Source organism: Bos mutus, chromosome 1 (genome assembly GCF_027580195.1).
Source record: "Bos mutus isolate GX-2022 chromosome 1, NWIPB_WYAK_1.1, whole genome shotgun sequence".
Taxonomy (NCBI): Eukaryota; Metazoa; Chordata; class Mammalia; order Artiodactyla; family Bovidae; genus Bos; species Bos mutus.
The window spans coordinates 69,056,102-69,079,937 of NC_091617.1; the positions used below are offsets into that span (position 1 = coordinate 69,056,102).

The 23,836-nt window shown below is 38.4% G+C and overlaps 1 protein-coding gene across 1 annotated transcript in view; it reads right to left on the reverse strand.

Moving 5' to 3' along the window:
• Positions 1 to 2,675: 2,675 nt before the first annotated feature.
• Positions 2,676 to 23,836, reverse strand: part of OSBPL11 (oxysterol binding protein like 11) — a 92,397-nt gene continuing 71,236 nt past the window's right edge. Inside the window, exons 11-13 of the mRNA XM_005904485.2 lie at positions 17,770 to 17,952; positions 10,765 to 10,918; positions 2,676 to 4,362 (exon numbers count right to left, since the gene is read on the reverse strand). Of these exons, the coding sequence (XP_005904547.1) occupies positions 4,297 to 4,362; positions 10,765 to 10,918; positions 17,770 to 17,952 (403 nt within the window). The 3' untranslated portion in view covers positions 2,676 to 4,296. The remainder of the gene's footprint in view (positions 4,363 to 10,764; positions 10,919 to 17,769; positions 17,953 to 23,836) is intronic.

Consider the following 23,836-nt stretch of genomic DNA (forward strand, 5'->3'; position numbering starts at 1 on the left):
GAACTGATGCTTTTGAACTGTGGTGTTGGAGAAGACTCTTGAGAGTCCCTTGGACTGCAAGGAGATACAACCACTCCATCCTAAAGGAGATCAGTCCTGAATATTCATTGCAAGGACTGATATTGAAGCTGAAACTCCAACACCTTGGCCACCTGATGCGAAGAGCTGACTCATTTGAAAAGACCCTGATTCTGGGAAAGATTGAAGGTGGGAGGAGAAGTGGGTGACAGAGGATGAGATGGTTGGATGGCATCACCGACTCAATGGACATGAGTTTGAGTAAACTCTGGGAGTTGGTGATGGACAGGGAAGCCTGGCGTGCTGCAGTCCATGGGGTCGTAAAGAGTCAGACATGACTAAGCGATTGAACTGAAGAATCCATTTGTAGAAGTTGGTTCATCAAGTATCAGATATTTACAGTGAGAGTAATATATGAGGATTATGGAGTGAGGAACTCAATACTTTTTTCTTATTTTTAGTGACAAGTAGGTATTACAGTTGATGGTTACAACTTGCAGAGTTCAGTGAATCAACATATAGCTGCCATACCTCACCCAATACATAACCTAAAAGTCAGAATACCTACTTTTTGTCACTTCCAGTCTTGGACTTCTTAACACACAATTTCTCATAGCCAGAACGAAAGTGTATATTTAAAACTTTGGCCCAAAAGACAGACACAATTGCTACAAAAACTGCTTCCCTGACCAATTAAGAAGGTGTAGACTAAAAGAACAAAACAAAAACCAGAAGAGGCCTCTACCTCTTGTTAGGTGAGTAAGCTGCAGTAGATGTCAAGAAAAGGACAGGGACTTCCCTTGTGGTATAGTGGACAAGAATCTGCCTGGTGATGCAGGGGACACAGGTTTGATCCCTGGTCCAGGAAGGTCCTACATCCTGCAGAACAACGAAGCTTCTGTGTCACAACCACTGAGTCCGAGCTCTAGAACTCACGAGCAGCAGCCCACGTGCTCAACTACGGAAGACCGTGCATCTAGAGCCTGTGCTCTACAACAAGACAAGTCACTGTAACGAGAAGCCCGGGCGTCACAATGAGTAATAGTGCCCATTTGCCCCAAGTAGAGAAAGTCCATGCACAGCCACGGAGATGGAGAGAAGCCAAAAATAAATAAATAAATGAATAATATATTTTAAAAAGGGACTCATAGGTTATTATTATTATTTTTTAAAAGGACAAGGTAAAACAGTTACCCTAAAGTGGTATTACTTCACTTCTGTCAACATGGGGAGATTTCAATTACTTTAAATGTATTTTTAGCAAGAATTTAAAAAATCCTATTTCAGTAATTCTTAAAATGGTTCAAAAATTCAAAGAAATAAATGAGCATTCAAATGGTTCAAAGAACAAAATAAAAACTTCTATTCCAATTTACTTAAGTAGTAAAATTAAAATATTTCATTAAAAAAAAAACACACAACTAAGTTTACTCCCTTATCTTCCCAAAAGATTCCTGAAGGTAAGGATTTAAAATCAATGTCCTGGGCTTCCTTGGTGGCTCAGTGGTAAAGAATCTACCTGCCAGTGTAGGAGATGTGGGTTCAATCCCTGATTTGGGAAGATCCCACACACCGTGGAGCAACTAAGCTCCTGTGGCACAACTGCTGAGCCTGCATTCAAGCCCGGCAGCCGCAACTACTGAGCCACTACTGAAGCCTGTACACCCTGAAGCCCATGCTCTACAATGAGAGGCCACTGCAAACCGCAACTAGAAAGTAGCCCCTGCTCTCTGCAACCAGACAAAAACCCACCCAGCAATGAAGATCCAGGATAGACAAAAATAAATAAATAATTTTTAAAAAAGTACACATCATTCTCAAATCCAAAAGAGAGGATATATATATGTACACATATACACAGATATACATATGTGTACATATATATATATATGTACAGCTGACTCATTTTGCTGTACAGCACATTGTAAAACAACTAATTCCAATAAAAAAAATAAAAGATGCAGAAGGAAATGGCAACCCACCCCAGTAAGCTTGCCTGGAAAACACCATGGACAGAGGAGCCTGGCAGGCTACAGTCCGTGGCGTTGCAAGAATCAGACACAACTTAGTGACTAAACCATCTACCACCACAAAGTGAATACATGCCTAGAGATAACATGTGAAAAGGATATTTGCCATATATTAGCTAGTTTCTTCGGAGAAGGCAATGGCACTCCACTCCAGTACTCTTGCCTGGAAAATCCCATGGATGGAGGAGCCTGATAGGCTGCAGTCCATGGGGTCACTAAGAGTCGGACACGACTGAGTGACTTCACTTTCACTTTCCACTTTCATGCATTGGAGAAGGAAATGGCGACCCACTCCAGTGTTCTTGCCTGGAGAATCCCAGGGGTGGGGCAGCCCATCTATGGGGTCGCACAGAGTCCGACATGACTGAAGTGACTTAGCAGCAGCAGCTAGTTTCTTTGGGGGAGGGTGGGAGTCAAGGAAGACTTGGGTTATTTTTTCATCAACTTCCATTTTATACTTATTTATAATGACCATTATTTTTACTAATACTGTAGAACTATGAAAAATGAATAAAATACTAAAAGTTTCATGTAAAAAAATAAAATAAATGCCCTTCTCAAATGAATAGAGCAATAACTTCAACTTTCTATTTCTCTCCACTCATAAAATAGACAAAGGCATCACTGTTGTCCAGTTTTATTATTTTTTAATCTTTCCAACACATGAACTATAATTCATTTTGAGATTTTTTTCAGTGCATTTCACAGCAAAAATGAACAAGGGAATCATTAAAATGGTTGTACATAAACCAATTATTTTCTTACAACTTACAATTTGTTGAAAAAATTATTTTGCTGTTTTCATTCTATTAACCCCCTTCAATAAAACACAATTTATCAGCGCACAAAGCTTAAACATCTTATGTTGATGCAACAGATACAGCTACCTACAATGGCTGATGAATAATAGCTATATGTTACACACACTGATTGGAAGACCACATCAGGAGAAACAGAGTAAGGCACCACTCTTGAAAAATTAAGGTAGCTTGCAGTAAAACAAGTGTTGAGTACCATAAGCAGGTGCTCAATAAATACTTGAATGAATGATGAAAGCCATAATTAGCACTATTCTTTTGTCAGTAATTCTTTAACCTCAATAAAATACTTAAAAAAAAAAAGATTTGTACCTGAATACAACTTCCTGATACCTTTTTTCCTGGTATCTTTTTTATTTCATACTCTTTCTTCAGCATTTTAGTTTCCTTGAAAAGAAAGCAAAACCATACCATACATGCACTTAGTCACATATTAAAATTCTGAATTACTGACAAATAGGAATAGTTGTTTTAAATTTGAGTGAACGGAGGTAAAATAAAGCATACTTATCCAGAGGGATAGCACATAATACTGGATATTAATCTACAAATGAAAAAAAGATAAGGAAAACAGTAACAGTTTTATTTTTAAATATTTGCTATGTTCTTTAATGCCTCAGTTCTTGAGAAAGGCCAAAATCTCATCATATTGACATGAACACATTTTAAAAAATTGTCTCTCAAGTATAATATTTAATAAAACTAGGTATTGAAAAATGTTCTGAAATTTTTCAAGTCAGTGTTGTTTTCAAGTATATTAAAATGCTCAGAAGAAAAAATTCTCCATGGTTATAATTCTAATCAATTTATAAATATACTTTTTAAAAGAGAGTTCCAACAGAGGTGGATAATGGATAAGTTCCTCAGACACAGGCACACAGTCTCTTTGAAGGAACAGAATGCCTTGTTATGACAACCTGGTTGATTTTTTTTTAACACTGATTTCAGGCACAATGGCTGAAGCCACTTCTGGGTCATCTTCTTCCTCCTCTTGGTTTGTTGTAAGAGTAGCGAATACTTCAGCTACTAACAGAAAGCAAAGCACAAACTCTAAAAGAGACTTCAATTTTCACTATAAAGAAATTAAAATCACTGAGTTCTCACTGTTGTGTTTATCTGCTGCCCCCATGCAAAAACAGGGGATTCAATCTGGAGCAGAAACTGGGTAAGAGATTAATCATCTAATAATTCAGGTGAAAGGTTTTCAGATGATATTGCTCATATCACATGAACAGCTTGGTGAGAAGTCCACCGTGCTTCTTCAACACTTTGGTCGTGCTGCAGCTCTACGGTGCCCTATCGGTACATTCGTGTGTGATTAGCTTCAGTCTGTGCAATCAGGAAGCAGGTCACTCAGTGCAATGACTCCATACTGGGAGGGTTTAGGGTAAACAGAGAAGTTCATTTAGTTGAGTCTTAGATAGTATATGTCACTCTGCTGGTTGTGTTGTTGGAATTATTTTCCAAAGGGGTTTGTGATAAACCCAGCCATCTCCCTGAAACAAGCAGAAAAACAAATTAAAGAACCATTCCTCTAGTATTTTCAGAATCAGTAACCAAAACTAGATGCCATGCTTTTACTGAAATGGAATTCTATTTTCACATTTAAACACAAAAGTTTTTAAAGAAAAGATCTCTTTTGCTTAAGACATCAGAAAGTATGTGTGGTTTAGCTAGGATTAGGTGAGAAGTTCTGGTCTGGGAAGACCTAGTTTGTGCTCCACGTGGAAGTCATCTGTAGCAATTCTGCTACTTTTGCCAAGATGCTTCAGACAGCCTCACCCATGGAGTGACAGGCAGCAGGTGGAGCACGAAAAACGGTCACCAAGGTACCAGCTGTTCTCTACATGGCAAATGGCATTCTAGTAGCTGAGTATTGTTTTCTAGTTCTTTCCTGACTCTACCCCTTAGCTTTCCCTGGTTCCTGTGAACAGGAGGTTACCAAAAGGAGATAAAGTCAGTCAAAGAGTTTACTAAAGACAAGAGAAGACCAAGTGAGGAAAAAAGTGCCATCAAGAATGCGTGAAACAGCATACTGGGGTAAAAGCAGAGCTGAGGTCACAGTAGCTAAGACTGAAATTTAGTGTTTCTGCAATGAAGTTGCTGCTGCTGCTGCTAAGTCACTTCAGTCGTGTCTGACTCTGTGCAACCCCACAGATGGCAGCCCACCAGGCTCCCCCGTCCCTGGGATTCTCCAGGCAAGAGTACTGGAGTGGGGTGCCATTTCCTTCTCCAGTGCATGAAAGTGAAAAGTGAAAGTGAAGTCGCTCAGTCGTGTCCGACTCTTAGTGACCCCATGGACTGCAGCCTACGAGGCTCCTCCACCCATGGGATTTTCCAGGCAAGAGTACTGGAGTGGGGTGCCATTGCCTTCTCCGGCAATGAGGTTAGGTAAGTCAGATTTGAACCTCTGTCCATAATCCCTATATCGACTTCAATATATTTGTATTAAATTAAAAAATATATATATTTACAATACCCTGTCCCCAAAATAACTTATGGTCAGCAATTATGTGGCTCATAGTGACAAGACTCTCAAGTTAAGACTCCTTTGTCTCCAGTTTTGCCTCAGCCTTCTAGGCCTGCTGAACTCTGTTTTAGCCAAAAAAAAATCCCCATGAACCAGTTTATCAAGAATCCTCTCATCTTTGATATCCAATGAAACTCCTCTCCTCCCACCTTTGATCTAATCACAGCCTCCCTCGATCCACCATCACTGACACGTGACCAAGGTCTCTTGGTAATTTTCCATCCACTCCCTCATCGTACATGCTGGGTATAACTCCTACTTAGCCCCATATTCAGTGTTGAATTCAATCTTCCTCCTCTATTGCAATACTCTGATGTCATTTAATCACATTACAGAATGCTAGGTTTACAAGTTAACCTGTGCCATCTGACCATCTCATTTCAAAGAGAAAATGGAGGCTCTGAGAAGTGAAATGAACAGCCCAAATTCACCCAGGAAGGGACAGAGTTCTTTCCAGTACCACTTTTGTATATCTACTTACACTTAAAAATAATAATTTTATTTATCTATTTTTATTTTTGGCCGTGACAGATCTTTGTTGCTGCATGGGCTTTTCTCCAGTTGTGGTGCCCAGGCTTCTCACTGTGGTGGCTTCTCTTGTTGTGGCATTTGGGGTCTAGGGTGCGTGGGCTTCAGCAGTTGTGGCACCCACCATGGGCTCCATTGTTGTGGCTCCCAGGCTCTAGAGCACAGGCTCAATAGTTGTGGTGCACGGGCTTAGCTGCTCTGTGACATGTGGGATCTTCCAGATGAGAGATAGAACCTGTGTCTCCTGCATTGGCAGGTGGATTCTTTACCACTGAGCCACCACGGAAGTTTAGCACCTACCTACATTTTACAGGTGAGGAAACTGAAGTGAGAAATGGTAAATAAACTATCCAAGGTATGAGCTGGAGTGGAAACTTAGCACATCTGACTCCAATATGGCCCACTATTCTGTAAAAGCCTTCCTGTTTGCATTTATACACATCTTAAGAAATTTTAAACATCCATTTAAGAGGATACAGATTCTGATGGATGTGTATAATCACAAAAGGGAGGAAACAGAAGATCTAATTTATTTTCTTGGGCTCGAAAATCACCGCAGACAGTGACTGCTGCCACGAAATAAAAAGATGCTTGCTCCTTGGAAGAAAAGCTATGACAAACCTACACAGCGTATTAAAAAGCAGAGACATCCCTGCAGAAGGGAATGGCAACCCACTCCAGTATTCTCGGCTGGAGAATCCCATGGACAGAGGAGCATAATGGGCTATACTCCATGGCACTGCAAAGAGTTGGGGAAAAAAAGCAAAAAAAAAAAGCAGAGACATCACTTGGCCGACAAAGATCCATAGAGTCAAAGCTATGGTTTTTCCAGTAGTCATGTACAGATATGAGAGTTGGACCATAAAAGAAGGCTGAGCACCAAAGAATTGATGCTTTCGAACTGTTGTGCTGGAGAAGACTCTTGAGAGTCCCTTGGACTGCAAGGAGATCAAACCAGTCAATTCTGAAGCAAATCAACCCGGAATATTCATTGGAAGGACTGATGCTAAATCTGAAGCTCCAATACTTCGGCCACCTGTTGTGAAGAGCTGACTCATTAGAAAACACCCTGATGCTGGGAAAGACTGAGGGCAGGAAGAAGGGGACAACAGAGGACGAGATGGTTGGATGGCATCACTGATTCAATGGACATGAATTTGAGCAAACTCCAAGAGATAGTAAAGGATAGGGAAGCCTTGCGTACTGCAATCCATAGGGTCACAAAGAGGTGGACATGACTAAGCGACTGAACAAAGGCAAAGAAGATCTAATAAACTAAATGTCAATGATAAATGGTTAGGAAAAAAGGGTGGGTATTACCAAATGATTCTAGAAACACTTAAGTTCACCTATACTTTCTCAGATTACTCTCTCTCCTTGTTCTATACCAAGAGACTCTATTCCATACTCCATCTAAGGCCAATTTCAAACTGGTCTGTAATTGGTCTGACAGCAATAATGAAAGTACAAAACAAATGAAAAGGCTCTTGTTACTCATAACAATATGGATGAAACACCTACTATGTATCTAGCATTCTGTTTAGGACCACAGGAAGACAAAACAGACTTATCAGTAATATGATTTTTCTTAGCAAAGAGCCATACCTGATGGCAAGAGCTCCAAAGTTGTTATGAACCTTGGGGTACCAGCTTCAGCTAGCTCATCAGCCTCATTTATACTCTGCAGTGCTTCTCACAGCACAAGCCATGGTCCTGTCATACACAGGATGTGACTTGACTGTTCCATGAGCTTCAGTTCAGTTCAGTTGCTCAGTTGTGTCTGACTCTTTGCAACCCCATGAACCACAGCCCGCTGGATCTCCCTGTCCATCACCAACTTTCAGAGTTTACTCAAACTCATGTCCATTGAGTCAGTGATGCCACCCAACCATCTCATCCTGTGTCGTCCCCTTCTCCTCCCACCTTCAATCTTTCCCAGCATCAGGGTCTTTTCAAATGAGTCAGTTCTTTGCATCAGGTGGCCAAAGTATTGGAGTTTCAGCTTCAGCATCAGTCCTTCCAATGAATATTCAGAACTGATTTCCTTTAGGATGGACTGGTTGGATCTCCTTGCAGTCCAAGGGATTCTCAAGAGTCTTCTCCAACACCACAGTTTAAAAGCATCAATTCTTTGGTGCTCAGCTTTCTTTATAGTGGTGGTGTCATCTGCTTATCTGTGGTTATTTGTATTTCTCCCAGCAATCTGGATTCCAGCTTGTGCTTCATCCAGTCCAGCATTTCTCATGATGTACTCTGCATATAAATTAAATAAGCATGGTGACAATATACAGCCTTGACGTACTCCTTTCCCTATTTGGAACCAGTCTGTCATTCCATGTCCGGTTCTAACTGTTGCTTCTTAACCTGAATACAGATTTCTAGGAGGCAGGTCAGGTGGTCGGTATTCCTATCTCTTTAAGAATTTTCCACAGTTTGTTGTAATCCACACAGTCAAAGGCTTTGGCATAGTCAATAAAGCAGATGTTTTTCTGGAACTCTCTTGTTTTTTCGATGATCCAATGGATGTTGGCAATTTGATCTCTGGTTCCTTTGCCTTTTCTAAAACCAGCTTGAACATCTGGAAGTTCACGGTTCACGTACTGTTGAGGCCTGGCTTGGAGAATTTTGAGCATTACTTTGCTAGTGTGTGAGAGGAGTGCAATTGTGTGGTAGTTTGAACATTGTTTGGTATTGGCTTTCTTTGGGATTGGAATGAAAACTGACCTTTTCCAGTCCTGTGGCCACTGCTGAGTTTTCCAAATTTGCTGACATATTGAGTGCAGCACTTTGACAGGATCATCTCTTAGGATCTGAAAGAGCTCACTGGAATTCCATCACCTCCACTAGCTTTGTTCTTAGTGATGCTTTCTAAGGCCCACTTGACTTCACATTCCAGGATGTCTGGCTCTAGGTGAGTGATCACACCATCGTGATCATCTGGGTCATGAAGATTTTTTTGTTTAGTTCTTCTGTGTATTCTTGCCACCTTTTCTTAATATCTTCTAATTCTGTTAGGTCCATACCATTTCTGTCCTTTACTGTGCCCATCTTCGCATGAAATGTTCCCTTGGTATCTCTAATTTTCTTGAAGAGTTCTCTAGTCTTTCCCATTCTATTGTTTTCCTCTATTTCTTTGCATTGATCACTAAGGAAGGTTTTATCTCATCTCTCCCTGCTATTCTTTGGAACTCTTCATTCAGGTGGGTATATCTTTCCTTTTCTCCTTTGCCTTTCACTTCTCTTCTCCATGAGTTTAGGCAATCAATATTTGTCATAAAATCTTACGTATCTATTTTGTAGCACCCTGCCATGGCACACCATTTAGAAAGTCATCTTACATCTTACCACCTGAAGGGGCCCAAATGTGAGTCAGCATCTCCAATTTACTGTTCCATCAAGCAGCTGGTTAAGATTACTTAGGTGGAAAGAAAATCACTATTTTACTGGACAATTGCCATATCTTGCTACCACTTTCTACATCTGTCTATTCAACATCATAAAATATAATAATGGTATTAAGTGGTAGGCTCTTAATAATAATCTGTCAAATAAAGAATCAATAAGAAGTAGCATGTTTCCATGTCATGTTAGTTGAAAGATACAGGAGGCCTGTCTTAAATTTGGTTGCATCTTTTATCATTACAGTGTCTTGCTCTTAGCCAATAGAGTTCATTTTTAATGATTTATAGAAATCTTCCCTTAGAAAATTTTTCCTGTGTTTGGTATATCTGCTTTCTTAGTGAGCTTGAAATGAAAAAATCCAAGGTTACCAAACTTCAATCTTGCAGAGTAATTACAATGGTTTTATCTTTTCATATAAAAATAGATGAAAAGGACTTTCCCTTCAATTCCTATCCATGAAAACAGTTGGTATTTATATCAGATATCCAAAGATGAGAAAAATTAAAGCAATGAAATTACTATAATGAATGATGTGCTTTTAAGAGTAATAGCTATGCAAAATTCATATTCAAATTATTTTTCCAGATTTTCTCCTGACAGACCAATTGAAATTCCATGAGTTTCCTTAGACTTGGCTACGGACAAGAAAACTTTTTTTGGCATTGGCTCTGGTCCATTATTCACCTTACTCTGAGTTCTACCAAACAGTAATAAACAAAACAAAACCTTTAAATTTAGAAAAGACTTTAGAAATCATTTAGTCTTAACTGCAAAACCAGTGAATTAAACTCTTCTATATAAGCTCTGGTCTCTTATATGAGCTTAGTGATGGGAACACATTACTATAAAATGTACACTTGTTATTATTGGATATTTTTATTGATAAACAATTCTTTCTTATGTTAAGCTCCTAGATCTAGGCCTGGCTCAAGTCTGCTATCCAAGTTGACAAAAAACTTCTATGTGAAAGCCTATATATATTTGAAGAAAGCTATAATAAACGGCCCCAATTTTCTGTTTTCAGTCTAAACACTCACCATTTCATTCTTTTATCCTTAAGCACTGTAAAGATTTTAGCCCCTTCACTATCCTCTGTGTGGCTAATTTTTTCATGTATCCCTTAAAATGTGATCTTTAGAAGTGAAAAAATTTCACTGTTGTGGTACAATGGCAACAAACTTTTAACTGTGTATTCATTATTAAGATTAAAGATTAATCTTAGTATTTTGTGGCGAATTTAAATCCCTAAATCTACTTCAGAACTGCTGGTAAACTATTCTGACAAATTGTAAAAAGGTCACAAGAAAGCTCATGGTTAAGCTGGACTATTTTTAGAAACAAAGATATGTACCTGTTAATAAGCCAAAAAAGCCTCCTAAGTTAAAGTTCTCATTATGTAGATAATGAGTTTTAGTCTGAAGGCATATAGGACATATACCTCTTTAATAAAATATTTGGTTTTCCAAGGTGTGCCTGTTTCAGTTCGATGCCTTTCTTCAGTTCTCTGGCGTTCTTCCAGGGTACGTTTATGCTCTGTGGCTTTATCGATTTCCGAGTCCCTCAGAGAGTCTGTCACATTTTTCCACAATCGCCTGAAATTAGAAAACCACATGCTTTACAAACATTCTTCAAAAAAAAAAAAGAATGGATACCTGCAAAATTAACAGTAATTTTCATAAATTACATTTCCTGAATCATATCTATAATTTCACACGAGTTATAAGAATACATACTATGTTGCTGATGTTAATGTCCAAGATGCGGCTGTTTCTGCTTCTTTTTAAATTAAAAATAATGTATTTTTTCCCAAGTTATATAACCAAGATTTTATTTTAAAGAAATTTAGGAAATAAGAAGCAAAAAGAGAAATAAATATTTAAAAAGCTGAAACAGAAGACACCATTTCTGCTTCTGGACATGATGAAATAAGGGGCACCATATTTACCCTCCCACTTTTAATCAGCTAGGAAACTAGACAAAAATATATTGAAACTATGGTTTTCAGATATTGAACAAAAGGCAGCACAGGACAGTGATTCCTGAGAGCAGGCAAACTAATGAGGGGAACCCTACGAGCACTCCAACTGACTAGTTAGAGAGCATTTGCAGGCACAGCACAGGGAAGGGGAAGCTCAACAGACTTCAAGCAAAAGAAAACTGCCAAGAATTCTTGGGGAAAGTATAGTCTGTTCAACAAATGGTGCTGAAAAAACTGGATATCCACGTACAAAAATGTGACCTTAGACTCTCATGTCACAATAAAACTAAGAAGAAGATATAAGAGAAAATCTTTGAGACTTTGGGTTAGGCAAAGATTTCTTAGCTACAACACCAAAACCATAATCTATAAAAGAAAACATTGATAGTCTCACCTCATCAAAATAAAAACTTATTACTGAAAAAAACACCATTAAGAAAATGAAAAGACGAACAATAGATGAGGAGACAATATTTACAAAACACATACCCAACAAAGGAATTGTGTCCAGAATTTATAAAGAACTCCTATAACACAATAAGACGACAAACAGTTCAATTTAAAAAATGGGCAAAATTTATAAGTACACATTTCAACAAAGAAGATATACAAATGGCTAACTAGCACATAAAGACATGTTCAACATCATTAGCCATTAAGGAAATACAAATTAAAATCACAGTGAGATACTATTTCAGACCAGCTCGAATGGGTATATTAAATTAGACAGGCAATAACAAATGTTGATGAGGATGAGAACTGGAACCTTCATATGTTCCCAGCAGAAATGTAAAATGGTGCAGCCATTTTGAAAAACAGGCAGTTATGTGAAAAGTTGGACATAAAACCCACACAAACCAGCAATTCCACTCTGAGGTGTTTTACCCAAGAGATATGAAAACATGTCCACAAAAATATTTGCACAAGAATATTCACAGTGGTGTGTCCATGCTAAGTCGCTTCAGTCCTATCTCTCTGTGACCCCATGGATTGTAGCCCACCAGGGTCCTCTGTCCATGGGATTCTCCAGGCAAGAATACTAGAGTGGGTTGCCATGCCCTTCTCCGGGCGATCTTCCCAAACCAGGGATCAAACCCAGGTCTCCCACATTGCAGGCAGATTCTTTACCATTTGAGCTATGCTATGCTAAGTCACTTCAGTCGTGTCTGACTCTGTGCGACCCCATAGACGGCAGCCCACCAGGCTCCCCTGCCCCTGGGATTCTCCAGGCAAGAACACTGGAGTGGGTTGCCATTTCCTTCTCCAATGCATGAAAGTGAAAAGTGAAAGTGAAGTTGCTCAGTCGTGTCCGACTCTTAGCGACCCCATGGATTGCAGCTTAATAGGCTCCTCCGTCCATGGGATTTTCCAAGCAAGAGTACTGAAGTGGGGTGCCATTTGAGCTATCCCGGAAGCCAAACCAGGAGTAAACTATGGTCTAATGCTCATTTTTGTAAGCAGACTTTTGTTTTAATATAGCAACATCTATCTGTTTTTGTCTATGGCTATTTTCATGCTACAATGGCTGAACTGAGCTGTGGTAGAGACTATCTAGTCCATCAAGCTTAAGATATTCATTCTGAGATCAAACCAGTCAATCCTAAACGAAATCAATCCTGAATATTCATTGGAAGGACTGATGCTGAAGTTGAAGCTGCAGTACTTTGGCCACCCGATGCAAAGAACTGACTCATTGGAAAAGAGCCTGATGCTGGGAAAGACTGAAGGTAGGAGGAGAAGGGGACAACAGAGGATGTGATGGTTGGATGGTGTCACCAACTCAATGGAACTGAATTTGAGCAAGCTCCAGGAGTTGGTGATGGACAGGGAAGCCTGGTATGCTGCAGTCCATCGGGTCGCAAAGAGGTGGACACAACTGAGCGACTGAACTGAACTGAGCCTTTAACAAAAGAAGTTTGCTGACCTTTACCTAACTTCTATTTTAAGAAACTATAAAAAGTTAGAGCAAACGATGCATAAAATAAGGAGAAAAAAGGAAATAAGAGCAGAAATCAATGAAAAAGAAAACAGAAATATAGAGAGAAATCAATGAAACCAAAAACTAGTTCTTTGAGTAAAATTAATGAACCTTTAATCACATTGATCAAGAAAAGAATCATGAATACAAAGAATGAGTGTGACATCATCACGATAGAGCCTACAAACATTAAAAAATAAGCAAATATTATAAAATACATATCAATAAATTTGAAAAATTGAACCAAGTCTTTCAAATATAAAAACTACCAAAGTTTGCTCAAGAAGAAGCAGATAACCTCAGTAGCCCTAGGTACTAAAGATATTAAATTTGTGGTTAAAATTTTTCTCCCAAAGAAAACAAAAAACCAATAACCCCCAGGAATGCAGACAAAAAAATCTATAATACAAGTTTAGCATAGAGAATCTCTTAAACACCTGGTTCAATAACAGCCAGATTCTCATATCTGCTTCTGCATTCAATCTATTGTGATATATATTGTTTCAGTTAAAGTATATAAAGAAAATATGGCCTCACAAAGATATATAGTTAGTAACGGGAAGGGTATTTTAATAGCTATTTCAAATAACTCAATTCTTTGTTATTATATTAAAACTCAGAAAGTGGTAGTTCTTAAAAGATTAGCTGCAATGTGGAAACTGAAAAATGTCAATGAATTTTTCATACTCTGATACATGAAAATCCATTGGTTTAATTTGTATCTTGAATGGAATTTTTATCCATGCATAATTTTATAATTATCATGCAGTGATCATCTGAAAAAAATTATCTTCCAGATGTTGACATATTTTATTATGTCATATTTTAAAAAATCACCTTCATTAGTTTCATCACTAATTTCATCAGAAAACTCTTTACTAGGGAAGCTTTCAATTCATTGCGACAGATAAAAGTTTTCTAAAATTTTGATATTTGCCTTTAAAAGCTTCATTTTTTCCCTCAAGTTTTACTAAGATACAATCGACATACAGATCTGTATAAGTTTCAGGAGTACAGCATAATGATGTGATTTACATATATTGTGAAATGATTACCACAATAAGTTAAGATTCATCCTCTCATATAGACACAAAATCAGAGAAACAGAAAAATTTTTTTTTCTTTCTTGAGATGAGAACTCTTAGGATCTATTCTCTCAACCAATTTCAAATATACCAAACAGCAGTGTTAACTACAATCATCATGAGGTACGTTACATCCCCAGTACTTGTTTATCTTATAACTGGAGGTTTGTATGTTTTGACTACTTTCATCCAATTCCTTAACTCCCTACCCCACATTTCTGGTAACGACAATCTGGCTTCCTTTCTAAGAATTTTTTTTAAAAAGTTTTGTTGAAATATATGGTTGATATATAACACCGTGTTAGTTTCAGGTATACAACATAGTAATTTAGTATTTGTATTACTACGAAATGTTCACCACAATAAGTCTAGTCAACCTCCATCACCATACATAATTACCAAAAACATTTTCTTCTTGTGATGAAGACTTTTAAGAACTACTTTCTTAGCAACTTTCAATTATCCAGTACAGTATTAACTATAGCCACTATGCTGTACATTATGATGTCCTCATCACATTTATTTTAAAACTGGAAATTTGTACCTTTTGACCTACTTCATTCATTTCTCACTGCCCAGGTGCCCACCTCTGGCATTTTGGGAATAATGCCAATCTCTGTTTTCTGTATCTGTGAGCTTTTTTTTTTTTAAGATTCCATATATAAGTAATATCATACAGTATTTGTCTTTACATATTTGACATTTCACTTGGCATAATGTTCTCAAGATCCACTCATGTTGTCTCAAATGGCAAGATTTCATTCTTTTTATGGTTGAATAATACTCCCAATTATAAAAATACTGGGAGTATTATCATACAATACAAAAAAAAATACTAACAATTGTATAAGTGAGACCACAGAGTATTTGCTCTTTCTCTGACACTTCATATAATGCCCTCAAGGTCCGTCCATGTTATCACAAATGGTGGGGTTCCTTTCCTTCTTAATAATATTTCATTATAAATACACATCACAACTTGCTTATCCATTTATCTGTCAATGAATGGTTAGGTTGTTTCCATTTAAATTTTATTATTAGCAAAAAAAAAAATATTGCCAATTGTTTTCCTTTAAATGCCATGTTTACAACATTCATTTACAAGAAAAATGTCTTCCCAATATTAAAATTATAATAGTCTTAATCTGTCTGTCAATCATCTAAGTAAAAATGGTACTTCAAGAAAGGGTAGTTTGGTTGGAACTCCATCAGTTGCACAAGTTCTCTTCCTTCAGATAATCAGTGTACTTCATAATCTCCCACAAGTGCTTTATGTATACTCCAAATGTGTCATGAAGAATATTTTTTAAAAAGGTAGGTAATGAATGTTCCAGATCTAACAAAACTAATAATCTGTACTGCTTTTCAAGGACATTTTTAAAAGAAAATGGCTTTGAAAAAACTGCAACGTAGAAAAGAAAAAAAACTGCAGGGCAGCAAGGAATACCACCATTACTTTTACAGTTTGATGCCACTGCCTTGAACGGTGCTAAGGCCCAGCAGTGCTACCCACCACTGCTTTTGTACCACCAATGCAAGTGCCAACAGAGTGAAAAAGGCAAATAATATTTTAGCATTATTAAGAAAGCTTTCTCAACTTGTAAACACCTGGTACAAATATCAAGGGCCCCAGGGGTCCACAAACCAAACCTTGATGCATGCTCCTAAACAAATCCTAAATAATCCTAAATAAGAATTTTTTTTTCAATCACTACTGTTTTATTTTTTGAACCAACCTGAGTTTTTGCATAATGGGTACTAAACATCTGCTTATAAATGGTTTGGTTCCATTTATGTGATCTTTGGAGAAGGCAATGGCACCCCACTCCAGTACTCTTGCCTGGAAAATCCCATGGACGGCGGAGCCTGGTAGGCTGTAGTCCATGGGGTCGCTAAGAGTCGGACACGACTGAGCGACTTCATTTAAGATGGTTAATGCTTCCTTATATTTGATACAGTAATACTTACATGTGATACAAAATTTAAACAGTACAAAAGGGCATTCTGTGAAGAGTAAGTCTGTTTCTTATCAGAGAGATGAATAAGTGGCTCAGTTGTGTCTGACTCTTTGTGACCCCGGGGACTGCAGCCCACCTGTCTCCTTTGTCCATGGAATTTCCCAGGCAAGAATACTGGATTGGGTTGCCATTTCCTCTTCAAGGGAATCTTCCTGACCCAAGGATCAAATCCACATCTCCTGCGTCTCCTTCATTGGCAGGCAGATTCTTTACCATTGCACCACCTGGAAAGCCTAGACCCCAGTATTCCTCTCTGGAAGCAACTACTGCCAATACATTCTGGAGACTACCTTATTAACACATATAGAGCTACTTTATTTACTTTTTAGAAAAATTATTTAATTGCTGCATGGGCTTTTCTCTAGGTGCGGCAAGCGAGTGCTACTCTCTAGTTGCGGTGCTTGGGCTTCTCATTGCCGTGGCTTCTCTTGTTGTGGAGTATGGGCTCTAGAGCACATGGGCTTCAGTATTTGTGGCTCCTGGGCTCTACAGTACAGACTCAATAGTTGTGGCCTATGGGCTTAGTTGCTCTGCAGCATGTGAGATCTTCCCAGACCAGGGACTGAACCCATTATCTCCTGCATTGGCACGAGGATTCTTTGCCATTGAGCAACCAGGGAAGCTCCATTTCATTATCTTTTTTCTTAATATTTATTTTTATTCATTTACTTAGTTGGTGTGATGGGTCTTCGTTGCAGTACATTGGATCTTTGATCTTTGTTGTGGCATGAGGGATCTAGTTCCCTGACTGGGGACTGAACCCAGGCCCCTGCATTTGGAGCATGGAGTCACTGGACCACCAGGGAAGTCCCCCATTTCATTTACTTTTAAAGGCCTATGACATATATTTCCAAAATACCTTCTAGGAAGGTTGTATCAGTTTACCTCTCTAACCAACAATATGAAAATGTCTATTCACTTTTTCCCAAAAAAGATACTATTTAAAAAAAATTTTTTGTCTTTCTGTTAATTTGTATTTCTTTGAATTCTAATTATAATGAACAACTTTCCATTTTCTTAGTGGGTATTTTTGTGAACTACCTCTTTATGCCTTTGCCCATTTTCCTATTAGGGTACCTCTCTTTTTATTAATAATTTGTAAGAGTTTGTATGACAAAGATAGTGATCCTTTAACTGCTAAAAGTTAGTACTTTTGTCCAGTTTACAAATGTTTTATTTTTACTAAAATGTGATTATGTACACATAATGTCATAGCTGGTACAGTATTTACAACCATGAGATCAGACCAATACTTTCAATTTAGAGATGAGGAAGCTTATCTAAAGTGGTGAAGTGACTTGCCAAGGGTTAGAAATTAGTGAAAAGGCTTAAATTAAGATCTAGACTTTCTGACTCTTTCCTGATGGATGCAAGGATGACACACCTGGATTCAAATGGATCCTGCTTCTCCAAAGGTCTTACTCTTTTCTTCGTCACTGCCAACTTAGTCAAGTCCACGTATTTTGTCTCTCCACTGCTGTAAGCAAACTCAAGAACGCTGTTCCATTCCCCCTGCACTCTGCATACAACAGTGTTGGTGATGTTGTGCTTTACTTCACCTGTAACCCTAGAAGCAGGCAGGAAAATAAAAAAAAGCTTTAGTAAGTAATACTGTGCTTGTTTCTTAGGGATTTTAAAACCCCAAGAATGTACTTTGTGAATTCTGCTTAAAATAGTTACACAATTCGCTTCAATTTGTCAGTGCCAAAGTCAGGGTCTTTGTAAATCCATGATAGTTTCTAAGATAATTTTTTCAAATAATATTAACTTAATTTTAGAAAGAATACTGGGAATTAAACTAGACTTACCATAAATGATCACAAAGTATGATATTTTAATTTCTGCTACAAACAACTATTATAACATTAAAACTAAGTAGGAATATGAAAAATATTAACTTTTTTTTATTACAGTCAAAAATGTTAAAACACTAGGGGCAGGGTTAAAAAAAATGTTACAACACTATAGCTTATTCAACATTTTTTAAAAAAGAACTAGTCCTATTTATTTAAAAAATTAAAGTCCCTAGATTTCTCTGGTGGTGCAGTGGATAAAAATCTGCCTGCTGATGCAGGAGACATGGCTTCAGTCTCTGGCCCAGGAAGATCTCACATATCACAGAGTGACTAACCTTGCACACCACAACTGCTAAAACCTCTGGGCCCTAGAGCCTGTGCTCTGCAACAAGAGAAGACCCTGAAATGAGAAGACTATGCACTACAACGAAGAGTAGCCCCAACTTGTTGCAACTAGGAAAAAACCCACACAAAGCAATGAAGACCCAGTGCATCCAAAAATAAATCAATGAATAAATAATTTTTAAATTAAAAAAAAAGTTTAGAAAATTTGAAATTCTGAATACATAAATTCTGTATAAAATCACATAAGCTTAATTTTAAGTTAAATACAGAAACCAGATAATAAGAGATAGAAAAAATAAGATATATTAAAAATTTTATAATTCTCTTAAAAAGAGCACTGGCATACAAAAATTATTGCCAGCAACACAAAACTCTGAGAGTGTTCAAGCACTACTGTTGAAAGTTTAATGAAGGATTATCTGGCTGGTTTATCAACAGACAGATAGGATGCAGCTCAAATGAAGGTTGGAATAGAAAACAGGTCTAATTATTTTTAATGAAGTACTCTATGTTCACTGTTGGACACAAACAACAGGGTAAGACTAGACAAAGATTAAGAACTCAAAGAATAGTGAGCAAATATTAGGGTCTGGTCAGTGTACCAGGGATTATGGTTTATCTGGATTCAAAAGGGAATCCAAAGGACCCAAGCCCATGTTCAGGTGACAGCTCAGGAACCCGAAGTAGCATTTGTCAGATATAAGTCAAGGGCCTGGGAACCAGAAGGATATGTTGAATTTAAGGAATCCAAAGCTTTTAATCAGGAGAAGTGAATGGCCTACAAATTCAAAACTCAAGGCAGAGGTATAGGAGCCAATGGGCTATCTGGTGGCTCAGTCGTAAAGTACCTGCTTGCGGTGCATAAGACACTGGGTCGATCTCTGGGTCAGGAAGATCCCCTGGAGAAGGAAATGGCAACCCACTCCAGCATTGTCACCTGGTAAATCTCATGGAGAGGAGCCTAGCAGGCTCCATGGGGTTCATGGCGGGGCAAAAGGATGAGACCTGACTCAGTGACTAAACGTCAACAACATCAACAACAGCACAGGAGCCAATAAGCAAATGAACCAGATCGTAGAGATGAAGGTGTACTAGGGTTTAGAATCCAAGAGCAGACCAAACATCAAAAATCAAAAGTTAGAAAAAAATAAATACCTAGGCATAACTGTAGCTAATTAGACACAAAGATGGAGAAGGCACTGGCACCCCACTCCAGCATTCTTGCCTGGAAAATCCCATGGACGGAGGAGCCTGGTGGGCTACCATCTATGGGGTTGCTAAGAGTCGGACATGACTGAGCGACTTCACTTTCACTTTTCACTTTCATGCATTGGAGAAGGAAATGGCAACCCACTCCAGTGTTATTGCCTGGAAAATCCCAGGGACGGGGGAGCCTGGTGGGCTGCAGTCTATGGGGTTGCACAGAGTCGGATACGACTGAAGCGACTTAGCAGCAGCAGCAGCAGCAGCAGACACAAAGAACACTAAGTCTGCTAGATTACAGCAGAAGTGGGAACTCTGGGTTATAATTCAAAGCATATGAACTTAAATAACTATGCTGCTAAGGGGTTTTCCCTGATTTTTGTGACATCCATGTTTCTTCTCTGATCCTATCTGCCAACATTGTTTCCTTCCTTGAAAATGTATATCTAACCAAACAGGATATAAAGAAATGGCACTAAACACTTACCTCTTCCATCTTATAACCAGACACACTCAAAACTATATTCTGCAAACTTAGGGATAATAATCCATTTCTCACTTGATCTTTCTTTTATTGCCACAATCTCTCAAGTTATTATCTCTGTCACAAGCCTTTCCACTTGAGAAGTAACAAGCATGCTGGGTTACATGGAATCTTTGCTCCTTACTGCAGTTACATAGCAAGATCATCATGACAAGAAATGGGGCAGGGAACAAGAACTGCCCGTGCTAGAGATAGGCCATGCATACACACGTGCTAAGTCGCTTCAGTTGTGCCCTACTCTGTGCAGCTCTATGGACGTCAGCCTGCCAGGCTCCTCTGTCCAGGGGATTCTCCAGGCAAGAATACTGGAGTGGGTTGCCATGCCCTCCTCCAGGGAATCTTCCCAACCCAGGGATTGAATCTGTCTCTTATGTCTCCTACACTGGCAGGTGGGTTCTTTATCACTAGCGCCAACTGGGAAGCCCATAGAATACTAGAAAATCACTGGATATATTAACTTGGCTTCATACAGGAAGCTTTTATTTAAAGACTGAAAGTTAAGATTTCAGCTTTGGGTTTTATTGATATGTATATAAGAAACACCACATGAAAGATAATTATATTTTATGCAGAACAACTACAGGACACACTGTCCTATCACGTTACTTAATGCCACTACATGAGAATACTCATCCTTTTCCATCACCATGTTTATTATAATAACAGATGTTATTTTTAACTGTCTGTTATACATGAGTTTTTTCTAAAAGCCTTACAAATGCTTTCCAAAGATAGGGTCCTGAATTCTAATACTAGAATGTCTAAGCTTCTTGATATATTGAGTACCACTGTGAGTTTTCCAAATTTGCTGGCAACAGGACTGCAAACGGTCAGTTTTCATTCCAATCCCAAAGATGGGCAATGCCAAAGAATGTTCAAACTACAATACAATTGCGCTCATTTCACATGCCAGCAAAGTAACGCTCAAAATTCTTCAAGGCTTCAACAGTACGTAAGCAGAGAACTTCCAGATGTACACGCTGGATTTAGAAAAGGCAGCAGGACCAGAGATTAAATTGCCAACATCCTTTAGATCATAGAAAAAGCAAGGGAATTCAAAAGAAATCCTCTGCTTCATTTGACTACACTAAAGCCTCTGACAGCGTGGATCACAACAAACTGTGGAAAATTCTGAAAGAGATTCAAATATCAGACCACCTTACTTATCTCCTGAGAAACGTGTATGCAGGTCAAGAAGCAATAGTTAGAACCGGACATGGAACAACAGACTGGTTCCAAATTGGGAAAGGAATATGTCAAGGCTGTACACTGTCACTTTGCTTATGTAACTTATATACAGGGTACATCATGCAAAATACCAGGCTGGATGACTCACAAGCTGGAATCAAGATGGCCGGGAGAAATATCAACAACCTTAGATAGGCAGGTGATACCACTCTAATGGCAGAAAGCAAAGAAGAACTAAAAAGAGCCTCTTGATGAGGGTGAAAGAGTGAAGTGAAAAAAACTGGCTTAAAACTCAACATTCAAACAACTAAGATCATGGCATATGGTCCCAAAACTTCATGGCAAACAGATGGGGAAAAGTAGAAACAATGACAGATTTTATTTTCTTGGGCTCCAAAATCACTGTGGACTATGACTGCAGCCATGAAATTAAAAGACACTTGCTCCTTGGAAGAAAAGCTATGATAACCTAGACAGCGTATTAAAAAGCAGAGACCTCACTTTGCTGACAAAAGTCCACATATGGACTGTGTAGGTGTAGTCAAAGCTATGGTTTTTCTGTAGTCATGTATGGACGTGAGAGCTGGACCATAAAGAAGGCTGAATACCGAAGAATTGATGCTTTCAAACTGTGAGGCTGGAGAAGACTCTTTAGAATCCCTTGGACAGCAAGGAGATCAAACAAGTCAATCCTAACAGAAACCAACCCTGAGTATACACTGGAAGGACTGATGCTGAAGCTGAAGTTCCAATATTTTGGCCACCTGATGTGAAGAGCCGATTTGTTGGAAAAGACTCTGATGCTGGGAAAGACTGGGCAGGAGAAGGGTCAACAGAGGATGAGATGGTTAGATGGCATCACCAACTCAATGGACACAAGTTTGAGGAAACCCTGGGAGATAGAGAAGGACAGGAAAGCCTGGTGTGCTACAGTTCATGGGGTCATAAAGAGTCAGACATAACTTAGCAACTGAAAAACAAAAGCTTCTTGAAGGCAGATGTTGTTTTTTTTTTTCTTTTCTATATCTTCAGTGTGCCACTTAGCAGTTAGCTGACACAATCTTAATGACATTATACCACTACGTATATTTTAAAATGGAAAATGGGATCAGGATATGGAAAAGGGCATGAGGAACAGTTAACTAGGCCTGTTTGGCTCCATCAGAGATAGCTGTGGAAAATGAGGGAGTAAGGAAAGGCAAGTGGAAGATAATATATTTATACCAAATGCAGACAGCAGATAATGTGTCTGCTTGATTGCAGATAGCAGTAAAAAACTAGGCTATGTCTGAGGAGGGAGGCATGGCTAATAAAGACACCAAAGAGAGCCTAAGTTAAAATATTCTGTAAAATCAAAGAAAAGATATCAAAATAGAGAAGCCTGTTTCTAATATTAATCTTTTAAATGCAAAATTAAGTGAAATCATTGGTTTTAAGTGAAATCTCAGTGGAAAAAATGAGGAAACTCTAGAGTCAACCAAAGTATACTTCTAGGTAACAAAAAGGCCTTGTGGACAGGTTAAAAGATACAAAAGGAGAAAAGAAGCCAACTTAAGTAAAATATTAAAAGAAATAAGATGGCAAATATAATGACTGGTCATTAACAAACCAAGGATATCTATCTAAAATTATTAGAAGTCTTCAAAAAGTCAAAGTATGAACACCAGGTATCAAAAGCCAGTAAGGCTTTTGAAATTCTTGGTTTTGGATACTCCTTCCCTCTTAGGAACCCAGATGTCAAGATAAGAGAAGCTCCAATAATGTGGAAAGGCCACATGCAGTCCCCCTTGGATTACAGCCCCAGCTGAGGCCCTGGTCAACAGCCAGCTCTCCTGCTTCCCATGTGACTGAGCTGCTTTTGATACTCAGCTGGCTCAAGCCTGTAGGTAACTGAAGCCAAATCAAGGCCCAACTACAACCACATGAAAGATGCCATGTGAGAATCACCTAACTGAGCATAGCCAATCCACAAAACTATAAAGATAATAATAAATTGCTGTTTCAGCACTAAATTTTAGAGAGGTTTATTACAAGCCATAGATAACTAGGTCATCATCCAAACTTATCTTAGATATACTGGCTTCCCCTATAACAGTCAGTTACTCCTTGAAGTCTGTCCATTCTGAATGCCTAACTGGTCTCTCAACTTTTAATGTCCCCCCACACACACCTAATCTAATCTTTATCTGCCACCAAATTGATTTTTATTGATGGGAAGCATACCACTTCCAGATACAACACTGTTCATATTGTATTCTTATAAAAAATGTATAACCTGAACCTAAAACAAAAGACAAACCCAAATTAAAGAGATGCATTTTATAAAACCGGCCTGTATTCTTCAAAAATGTCAATGTCATAAATGACAAAGAAAG